The sequence below is a fragment of the Hydra viridissima genome, unplaced genomic scaffold (genome assembly GCF_058129835.1).
Source record: "Hydra viridissima isolate aposymbiotic clone 2 unplaced genomic scaffold, HvirCarnegie_v1 scaffold_5, whole genome shotgun sequence".
In the NCBI taxonomy this organism is placed as follows: Eukaryota; Metazoa; Cnidaria; class Hydrozoa; order Anthoathecata; family Hydridae; genus Hydra; species Hydra viridissima.
In genome coordinates, this window is record NW_028324304.1 from 10,639,336 (window position 1) to 10,651,295 (window position 11,960).

At 29.3% G+C, this 11,960-nt stretch overlaps 1 protein-coding gene across 3 annotated transcripts in view; it reads right to left on the reverse strand.

Annotated features, from left to right (window-relative positions):
* The window catches only part of LOC149888596 (uncharacterized), a 38,230-nt gene extending 28,071 nt beyond the window's left edge, over positions 1–10,159 (reverse strand). Inside the window, exons 1-7 of one of the 3 annotated variants that reach the window (XM_090087133.1) lie at positions 9,572–10,156; positions 8,980–9,091; positions 8,644–8,778; positions 8,273–8,506; positions 5,145–5,414; positions 4,276–4,551; positions 3,089–3,324 (exon numbers count right to left, since the gene is read on the reverse strand). In XM_090087133.1, the coding sequence (XP_089943259.1) occupies positions 3,287–3,324; positions 4,276–4,551; positions 5,145–5,414; positions 8,273–8,506; positions 8,644–8,778; positions 8,980–9,091; positions 9,572–9,901 (1,395 nt within the window). In that variant the 5' untranslated portion in view covers positions 9,902–10,156 and the 3' untranslated portion in view covers positions 3,089–3,286. Of the gene's footprint in view, positions 1–3,088; positions 3,325–4,275; positions 4,552–5,144; positions 5,415–5,480; positions 5,772–8,272; positions 8,507–8,643; positions 8,779–8,979; positions 9,092–9,571 lie in introns of those variants that run through there. The other 2 variants (XM_090087132.1, XM_090087134.1) reach the window with 2 other exon arrangements.
* Positions 10,160–11,960: the final 1,801 nt, after the last annotated feature.

Sequence of the window (11,960 nt, forward strand, 5' to 3'; positions counted from 1 at the left end):
TAATCAAATATCTAAAATTAAATCTTATTCTTAGTGAAATTTTTAATTCCTAAAAAAAGCTAGTTATAAGTTTTCTTTTAACTTCTCAAGGCGTCAATATCTCATTACTTTTCTTACTATTTTTAAGTTACTTCGCTTGCTATTCTAATGTTTTAGATAATCTGGTGGAAGGGGGTGCATGCCTCTAGATCTTTCACTGATTAATGACTATTCTAAAGTTAATTATAAGTATATTTTATATATTATGTAATTATAATAGGGTTTCTCAAACGGGATCCTGGGGACAAAAGTGGCAACAGGATTTCCCGGGATATCACTCATATCCCGGAACATAATTTTTTTTTTAATTTTATATGTGATAAATGTTTTAACTAGTTTAACCAAAAATAAGAAAAATATTGTTGCATTTAGCTGTGTTTTATATGTTCATTATACTAAATCTTATATTATCTTATATTAAAACCATCTTTCATTAAAACCATCTTGCATTATCTTATATTAAAACCATTATACATCATATTTTAAAACCTAGCACAATAAGAAATGTTATTGAAACTATCTTGAACTATCTAACTCAAGGAATGCAATGCAATGTTTTCTTTTTTTTTTTATTATTATAAAATACGAGTAAAAAATAAAAAAGATTTCTTGCGACAAAAACAATAAGTTTGATTTTTAAACTTCTAAATTATTGAAAAGTTAAACTTTTTCTGTATTGAATTATTGAAGTATTTAATAATTTTTGTATTTAAAAAACGGCAAACAAAGACATATAAAGTCATACGTAAGATAACATACATATGTAAGAAATATTTGTAACCTTTAGTTGTTTTATAATTCAATTTAATTACACCATGTCAATTGTAAATGGATCGAAAGCATGGTAGTATTTTTGTAAAGAAAAATCTGGCAAATCTGCAATTTGCAAAAAGTGTAATCTAAAGATAATGTGCAAAGGATTTTCTTTAGTGGGCTCCTTCGTCATTTAAAAAATGCACATTAAGATTTGGATTTAAATATGAAGCGTCTACATGAAGAGACTGGTTCGAAAATTAAAATTGTGCAAAAGAAAATCACATTGTTTAAACAGCAGACTATCGAGGAAATTGTGTCAAAGCTAGCAACGGTGAATGGCTTCTCGATAAATGCCATAACAAAAAGTGGATTCATTAGAAAATTATTGTCTGAAAAAGGCATGTTATTAGCAAAAATCCATCCCATGTTATGAGTATGATGAAAAAACAATATGATTTAACTAAACAAACTGTAGTTTTAGAGATAACAAAAAAAATATTTAATGGGTCGCGATTTTCTTTATTATTAGACGAATATACGTTTTTAAAAAATCGATGTTATTTAAATGTAAATGTACACTTTTTGACAAAGTTTTGGAACCTGGGATTGACTCCGATAGCTGGATCACTTCCTGCAAAAAAGATTGTTGATATGGTTGAAAATAAACTGTCAGATTTCAATTTATCAATTAAAAAGCACATTATAGCTAGTGTCACTGACGGAGCATCCGTAATGAAAAAATTTGTATGGCTATTGAACATCAGCTGTGTTATGCCCACAGACTTCATTTGGCAGTATGTGATGTTCTTTACAAAAAGTCAGACTCTTCAGCAAAATATATTTAATTTGAATCGCAGTTGCAAGATTCCGATGAAACTTTGAGTGATTACGATGAGTTTGATGATGTATTTGACTGTAATGATGAGTCATACAGCTCAACAGGTGTTGCGTTTAACGATGATTTACAAAATAGCGTAAATGTAGCCTTAACAATTCAGAAGGTTCGAAAAGTGGTTCGAATGTTCCGCAAATCATCTCCTGAAAATGGCGTTTTACAAATCTACTTAAAATCTATGTTTCATAAAGAACTGAAGCTGATATTAGAAATCAAAACTAGGTGGAATAGTCTTGTTGCAATGCTAGAAAGATTCCTTAAAGTAAAAACATGTATACTAAAAGCAATGATCAATTTAAAAGAAGTTCTGAAAATCTCCGAAGATGAATATGCGATTATGAACGCCATAACAATTTCTCTGCAACTGATAAAAGTTTGAATAGAAAGACTGAGTAGAAGTAATGCTACTCTACTTGACGCAGAAGGTGTAATGATATTCATCTTAGACGATTTGGCGGAGAAAAAAAAATTCATAGCTGATAAACTGCTTCAATCTGTGCAGCAGAGAATTGAAGAATGCAGAAATGCCAATTTAATTGGACTACTGAAATTTTTAAACAACCCAATTAGTTATAATCAGGAATCAAATATCAACTCCAAACTACTCTTACCCTCCAAACATGCATTAAAAGCAACAGCAAAAAAAAATTATATCAGGTTGTACATAGAGGATGCTAGCACTAGTTCATCAAATAATGAAATAGTTGAAGTGAGTCGTGATAATGAAAGGTTGGTTACTGACCCGTCAATATCTCAACCTGTTGCTCCAAATTTATTAGGCAAAAGTTTTTTGACACTTGAACAAAAATTGATGCGACTATTTGTAATGTCAAACAAGTAGAAATAGCAGCTCTAGAAGACATTAGCAATTTAAAAAACCTCACAAAAGAAATTAAACTTTTTGAGACAACTGGAAAGCGTAGCGAAAGTTTAGAAAGAATATACTCCACATTAATGACCATCAAGCTGACATCAATTTAATCAGAAAGAGCTTTTTCTGCCGCGGGTCTATGTATGGGAAAAATTCGTTCACGATTAAGTGACAAATCAATTGATTGCTTATGTTTTTTAAACCAGTATTTTATTTTAAATAGTAATATAGATTAGCGTGCTAAAATGAATTTGTGTCAGAAACCGCTTATTATTATATTACAAGTTATGCCGGGAAATCCCGGAATAAATAAGTTACACATTGGGAATCCCGTGATGCCAATATTATGGGAAATGAGAAACCCTGAGTTATAAGTAAAAAATTATAATTACAGGTAGCAGTTTTAGCTTGTGCTTGTGACAATCACCCTAAAAGAAGTATATACGAAGCAATCAATAAACTAATAACAAAAGATGTCGCCTCAAAATATAGCATTAAAGGCTCTTCTCGGAAGAACAACTTTAGTATCGAGTTTAAAAATATTTATTCAGCCGTTGTAGGTATAAACAAACTAAATATTTTAATAAAACATTTTAAGAAATATGACCGACTCATGTTTCAAATAAAAAAAGATGTTTCAATCCCAAATTTTTGAGGTTCATTTTCTTTTTTAAAGGCAGTAAAGAGTCAGCATCCCGACCCCAAAGATATTCAACTCCACAGTTTTATCGGAGATTGGTTACGACAAGCTGGTGTATCCGCACTGAGAAAAAAAAGAACTGAAAATCATGACAAAAAACTTCGTTCTTATCTGTTTGTCTTTTACTATTTTTTTTAAACCATGTTAAATAAAGAAATGTAGTGTTGTAATTTTATAATAAGAATTGCAATATTCTAGGCATTGTTTTTAACTTCAATTAAAATATTGACTTCCAACTTCTGTTTATTGGTGTATGATGCATTCAGTGGCAGTAAAAATTTTAGCTATTTTAATGATTCCTTATATGTGAAAATGCCATTAGAAATCATTAATAAGGAAGGTTTACAGATAACTATTAAATACTCAATCGCAACTAAATCACTAGTGAACTGGTGTTAAATCAGTGGTAATTATCACTGCTTATCCACTAGTGACAAGTCACCACTGGTGATCAAAAGTTTACAGATGCACCAGTGAATAAGTACTCACTACTAACGATAAGTGTTGAATCACTAGTAAACTAATGGTGACGTGCGCATGGGGAATATTTTTAATAAAAATTTAGTCTTTATTTCAACTTTATATATCATCTTTTTCTTAAAAATTCCTTTTATTTTAGTTACTTAAGTGGAGAATAATAACTTTTAATGTAGAACATTTCTTTTTATTAAGCAATTCAACAAAAAACATCTTATAGCAAATAAATGGCAAACAGAGAGTAAACTCCTTTATAAAACAAATTATCAAAATTGCTTATTCTAAACAAAATTCTTAGACTTGAGTACTAAATGGATGCTGCTGTGTATATATATATAGATATATATATAAATTTCTTGTTTTGGGAAACCAGCTAATTCTTGAGCGTCTCTACCACTCATGTTTTGCAAATTTTATAATTTCTATGGCCAAAATTCTTAGCTTGGAACGAAATAAGTAAGTAGTTTGGTAGCGCGGTTTATGCTTGTAAACTTATTATTCAAAAAAAAGGAAAGAAATATTTTGATTAGAACTCACATCCTCTTGAACTGTAACTTGAGTAGCCGAACCTATAGTTGTCATCTTTTGAGCCAACATTTATATTGTAATACATAGTGCTAAACGTCAGATCTTCTTTAAACGTGTAATCAACCCTCATGTCAGTTACAAATGCTTTGGTTATTTCGTACAGCTTTTTTAAACCAATCCATTGTTGGTTTACTAAACCGAAACCGTTCTCATAAGCGTCAAAATTTTTTGCCCAGACGTTTGAGTCCCAGCTGGCAAAGCGAGTCATTAATGGAATCCAAACACCTATAAAAGGAAATAGACGGCCCAAGATAAGTCTTTCACAAAAATAAAATTTATCACAAGCATTTACTGTTAATAGCAAATAATAATGAATAAAACACGGATTTTGTCAATCTTCTAAGATTAAACTGATCTCCTGATATTATTAATTAATGTATTTGAAAATTGTTTCCCATTACCTTAAAAAGTAAAAACAATATGATAGAAGGTATTTTTGTATTGTGAGTAAGCCGGCTCCAGTAGAAAATGTAAAAAAGATGCCACATTAATTACTTGACCTCCTAAAATCAACTATTAAGTTTTTACACACTAACAAACGAAAACAGAAAAGTGCCCAGTAAAAAGACGTAAAGACGAGGAGATTACAAAAGAGTTTACGAGGTGAGGAGAGAAGATGTAAAAAATTGAAATAAGGGAGTCAGAAAAGTGGAAATGAGATGAATTCATAGGGAGATACGGCCGATATGCAGGGGTTAGGAGATAAATCGTCGGACATGCCAACATAAAAGAAGAATTAAGAGGTAGGTTTATCTTATTTTTGCAGCAAAATTGTATCACTTAAACAATTATAACAATTTTTTTTATTTCAAATATACCTTTTATGCTTGGAAGTGTTTGGGTTGAAAGAACAGTCTCAAAAGAGCATCCATAACGATTGTTGTCATAACCACGGTTTCCGTAAAGACAATTACATTGCCAATCTGCAATTATTCCACTTGCGACATATCCATTCAGAGTCGGGTATACAGTCTGATGACTTTGGCATGCACTCACACAAGCACTAGGTTCATACGGAACATTATAATAGCTTGAACTACTATAACGTATTCCATCATTCAATAATTGACAATCTTCGGAAGATCTTTCTGTAATTGATAAATAAATTCTGAAAGCTAGAACTTTATTAACTAAATTACCTTAAAAAATTGTCAGTAGAGTTAAAATTAACCAATCCCCTTCTACCTCTGTTCATTTGTAGTCTCAAACCAAATAAATCTATTGGTATTTACAAAGCTGTTTGTAACTCAGGATAACTGCTTAAACCATTTGATTTTTTTGAATTTAAAGAGAAATTTGTGAACTATTAAAACTAAAGCAAATTAAAAAGGGCTACGGTTTCCGATATTTTTAGTTATAAGATGGTTTTCTGTCAGAATTAGGGATGCGCCGAACGTTCGGCTGTTTTGCCATTAATGCAAACTAGGAAATCATCATACATTTACCTAAATATAAATAAAATTTAACTCATTCGTACCATAGCTGCAGTTTAAATGGGTAATTTTATTAAAAAAAGCATACCAATCGAACATAGAAGGACATAGGATTTTATAAACGTATTTCAATACAATTTTAGTTTAAACTTTATTATGTATTTTCAATCCAAATGGATTAACAGATTTACCAAAACTACTACTTGACAAAAATAATTGTAAAATACCCCTGCATCAATTGAGTATAATTTTAGTTCATCAAAAAAATTTAATAATGTAAAATCACCATTTATTAATCTTAAAATAACAAATAGGAATTTAAACGAAAAAGATATTTCATTGAATTTAAGTTTGTTAAAAGTGGTGCCTATTACTGTGGTAAAATAAATAAATTTCTCTACAGAGAAGATTTCTTACAAGCTTGCTACTCAACTGGTTTAACTGATAAAAGTATTTGAAAAAAAACAAACTTAGGGAAAAACATTACTATGGAGTTCCATAATAACGCTCCAATTAATTATTTTGTTATTATTGCATAATTGTATTATGTAATAGTAATAACAATCACAAATAAATAACTTAAGAAAAATAAAATGTCAAAAACATGAAAATCAATTATCACTTGTTGCCCTCAAGTTACAATGTATAAACATTAATTTTTCACCACTTTCTGGTAATGTGTTTCTACATGGTTCATAAATGTTGCCACCTGTATAAAAAGTCTTTCACTTTCAACAGAAGGAGGTGGTGCTGAAAGAAACCTTTGGGCTATTTTCTTTAAATTTTTTAAAGAGTTTCCACAATTTTTCCACCATAAAAGAGGGCTTTCTTTTTCCATAACTAGCGGAAGTTTTAAATACTCTTCAATCTCTATGTTTATCATTTGCTGGAAGCAGATATATTATTATTGATTGAATTAAACAGATTACCATAAATTTGTAGAACAATATTTCCACTAAAGTAGAATTACTGGGTATTTAGTAATTAGGGCACATCTCTTCAATTAATTTTCTAAAACCAAGATCTTCTTGTGTATGGTTGAACATCCAACGCCATCATTTCTCCAATGCAATTGTGAAACTTGATTGCTCTATAGTCATTAATATCCCAGAACCTTTTTTTACTAATACTCTCTACTAATGCTAATTGTTTTTTATTTCCGAATCACTTGATGTAGAAACAGTCGATATTTCAATAATTTTTTTTTATCAGACTCTTTTTCAGCCTATATATACTCTACAAGGTGCTTTTTTTGTAAAAGGTGTTTAATTGCACTAGTGGTAAATGTTTTTGGACAATTCCCACCTCTGGAGAGTATTGCTTTGCATAGTAGGCAGATACAAAAACGAATGTCTTTTTTAGAAACTTCAAAATATTTCCACACAATACTTTTATAAGATTTTTTTTCAGTAGACAGTGTTTTATACTTTTACAAGATTAAAATGTTATCACTAAATTATAAAAATGAAGTTCAACCAAAAATAAAATAAAGGATTTTAAATTTAAATTAAGTAAATATATTTTAAAATAATGTTACATATTATGTTATTTTATCCTATACGTTATACGTTACATATTTATTTATATTACCTAACTTTTATAATTGTATTAATTATTTTTTCAATAAAAAATCGTTAAAATCTTTATTTACACTACAAATAAATATGTTAGCATTTATTTTCTTTACACCAAAAACAATCATCCAATAATAAATTAACGTTTCGAAGTTGCTATATAATTTTTCAAACAAAATTTATAAACCCTTACTAACGTTTTGACAAACACGTTAAATGTTTAATAACACAACTTATTCAAAACTTATGTTTTTCTTTAAAAATAGGAATAATTCGGTTGCCGAACTGTTCAGTGTTCGGCAAAGATACATGGCCGAACGTTCGGATTCGGTGTTAGGCGAAAAATTGGGTTCGGCGCATCCCTAGTAGGAATAGTTATAGCACTTTTAGTGTTGCCTTTTAGTTTTTGAAACGGAGTAGATTAGGCAGCACTTTTTGGATAACATAATTTTAAATAAAGACAGGGTTTTTTATAATGTTTATATAATTTCTAGTTTAAAGAAAGTTTGCTTACGGCTGCAGGTTACTAAACCTTAATGTGCTTTCTTCTGTTTACGTTACACAATGGGTTAAATAGATATTTTTTTTACTTAAAAACAAAAGAACTAATTTTGGATACTGAATTTGATGTTATTTTATGCAAAAGTATTATTTTCCTATTGATGGCCTCATAATCTAGATTCAAATAACTAACTCCAATATTAATTCTCAAATCCTTGATAATGATTCCTAGTAACCAGACCACTAAAATAACAAATCTTTATACACAATTTCTGATAACCTTTTAAAATAAATTTAAGTAGGAATATGTAAGATCTCAGTTAGGTAATTATATTCACTGACATAAAAACAAAATCTTGATGATGGGATCAATGTAAAACTCCATGATTGAAAACGCTGATATTTCATATGAAAAGATAATGCTAAAAAAACCCGTACCTATACGACAGTATAAGTCTCTGTAATAATGGCCAAAGATATTTAAAGATGATACAAGATTTGCGCATGCACATCCTGAGTACCAATACAATACCGCCTCGACACTGCTGTCGTATATCTTTTTATTTGCGCACCATTTTACACAATATGATACTGAATAGCTCGGGTATAAACTATGATAGGTAGTACCACTTAACAGTAAATTTGGTTGCAACGTACAGCTTTGTTTAATCACTAAGAATGTAGAAATAAATTCTACATACAAAATGTAAATAACTTTTAAGGATTATCAACGTAATCTAATTTTTTCAGAATTTTTTTTATCATAGAGTTCACTGTTACCCATGTTTTCAGTTCAAAATTATGATCACCTGGATTTTGTCGTTCGACTTTAGACATTATGCAAACTGTCTGAAACAAGATGCCATTTATGTTGATAAGGAAAATTCCTGTTATATTAAATCCACGATCGTAATGTTCTTGGCAACTTTTTGCTACTCCCGCAACTAAAAAACATTTGATCTATCAATTAACTTTTGAGTCTTAAAAAACAAGCAACAAAACAAAGCATCAAAAAAATGAAATACCATTTCCTGTTTCTTAGTTCGGAAAGTAGTAAGTGAAGGGAATATTACTGCATCATGTTTTTTTCATCTTTTAACCAACTTAACAGTTTATTAGATAAACATCCATCAAATTTAACTTACCTCTAGTGCAGTTGCATACATGCTGACGCCTGTTGTTTGTGGAGCAGGATGGATTGCAATCACATTTTCCGCATGGATTCATTGATAAATTGCAGCTATAAGAACAGCTCGGCTATGAAAACGATTGAAAAAAGATTAATTAGTCATACACATAGTTTAAATACAATAAATATAAGTTTTTCAATATTTGTATATCATACATACATACATACATACATACATACATACATACATACATACATACATACATACATACATACATACATACATACATACATACATACATACATACATACATACATACATACATACATACATACATACATACATACATACATACATACATACATACATACATACATACATACATACATACATACATACATACATACATACATACATACATACATACATACATACATACATACATACATACATACATACATACATACATACATACATACATACATACATACATACATACATACATACATACATACATACATACATACATACATACATACATACATACATACATACATACATACATACATACATACATACATCAAAGTTGCATAAACTATGAACTTACCAGTGTTGTAGAAATAAAAAAAGCTCCATCAGATATAAAGGTTGTAGGAATATAACTAAAAAACTGACAATGGAAGATGGTATCATTTAAGACTTCGATACCTATTGATTTGCACCAACCGATATTGTAACAAACAGTAACGCAGTTTTGATAACTAGTGTGTATTTCAAAATTGTTTGGATTTATACCACCGGTAACTTTTTTGTTTTTATAGACTGTGTAAGAATATGGAGATGATGTCTTCTTTATTGGGTAGCTGTATTGCATCTCCGCATCGGTTGGCTTATCAATAAGGAGTGATAAGAATAAAAAGTATGTATTAATATTCATTTTCGTTTTCACTTTTATAGCGTAATATTTTTATTATTGATGATTTCGATTACAAAGATCAAAAAGTAACATCTGGCTTATATTGTCATTGAAGATTGATTTAATCTTAAACAAAGGTAAATGAAATGTTACCACTCGCTTCACTTTTTATTTCAAATAGCCCTTTCAATGATGGTAGATGTTTTTTACTGATATCATCGGAAAATAATTGTGTTTGATAACTCAGTAATGCATAAGAATAAGAAAGCTTTATTCGTTGTTGTGGCATAAAACCACGGTTTTAGTAAATTTAAGGATTTAATTATTGATTAAATGGAATCAAAAATCTCAGTGATATATCTGAATTAGAAAGATTTATTCGTTTTTGTAATATAAAATCACCGTTTTAGTTAAGCTAAGGGATTAATTATTGATAAGTGAAAGCAAGTTTAGATTCTAAATTGAAAGAATTCTTAACTCGCTGCATGATAACAGAAACAAAACAGTCATTTTAAAGAGCTGACGCAGTCTTAATGCATTAGAGTTTTTTCAAACAGTTGTTTAAGTTTAAAAAAACTAAATTACGAGAATTTTTTTTTTTTTTTTCAAAATAAAGCGCATTTTTCATTTTCAAAATTTATGCAAAAAATAAAAAAAATAGTAGCTTTAAAAGAAAAATTACAAAGAACAGGCTAACCAAATTACCGAAAGCTTTATAATATCAGTTTTTAAGTTTTTATGTTGTTTAATACTTCTTCAATACATGATTATAAAATTCAGGATCATTTTATACAAAAACAGGTTCTGGACAGTTAGTTTTTTGTAAAGCTAAAACAATCTTTTTTAGGACTCAATATTCATGTAAAAACTGCCGGTCCTGGCGGGAATTCATTATCATGAGTTTTGTTTAATCAGAGCTTTCTTTGTGAAAAACTGTCTAAATAAAACAACAATGTCGTTTTATCCTCAGATTATTTTGGCAGCTGCTTTTTCAAAAAATGTCAGATATTAGACTTTCAGCTGAAAATGTATTTGGAAATGTGTTAGGTCACTAAAAATTAACAAAATGTTTCTCATTTTTATCTAATTAAAAAACTTGTCTTCCCGAACTTCTACTTTAGCGAAAATCGTTTTTATTGTTTAGTTAGTCATTAACTTCAGGTCAAAGCACTCCTAACTATAAATTTTAAAACTATAAAACTCCAATCAAAAGTTGTTTTTTAGGATGTTGATGTGGTAAGTTATATTATTTAGATAAAAGAATAATGACCTAGGGTACTGCTTAAAAATACCTCCGGCCATATGTAGAATAAGAAAAAAATTTTTCCCGGCAATCGGTAGAATGAGTATGTTGAAAAAACTGTGTTTTTCACAATATTTTTTCAATCCTAAACACGTCTTGTTTTGTCTTTTATATTTCTTCTTCATAAAATGTTCTAGTTATTTTTTCACAATTTTAGTCTTCAATCTTACGTGTCACTGGAGTAGTATTTGTACTTCAGTTACAAAAAAAAGTTCTTCAGCCTGTTTGGTTGTATAACCTTTATCGAAGATAGACTTTTGCTTGCTTATTCTTCTCTATCACCAACTGATAACTTTAGTTTTGGCTTTGGATCTGCTAATATAATTTTTTCTGGGTATAAACTTTTTCACACTACATTTTCATTTTTTTTCATTTTTTTAATGCTATTTTGTAAATAGCATTACTAAGTTCTTTGACTAGATCATCCAAAACGTTTATATATACATGAGTTGAATTGGCTCTAAATTAATTCCACAATTTTTCGTCATTTTCGGTAGAGTATATCTTAACAACACTTTGTACATTTCTATTAAATAGTTTATTACCTTTATCAATTGAACTTTTTCCTGAATTTCTTCCATTGAATGGAATATCAAATGCTTTTGTTACAGTGTAACTAGTTTTATTTGAGGATCAATCAGCCATATTTTTGGAAAAAATGTTAATGAATACCATCAAGTTTTTTATACCTTTATTAAACATGGAGAGTCCTTGCTTATCAAAAAGATCAGCAGCCCATTTTCATCTAAACCATTAACAAAAAATTTTCCTTTTTGC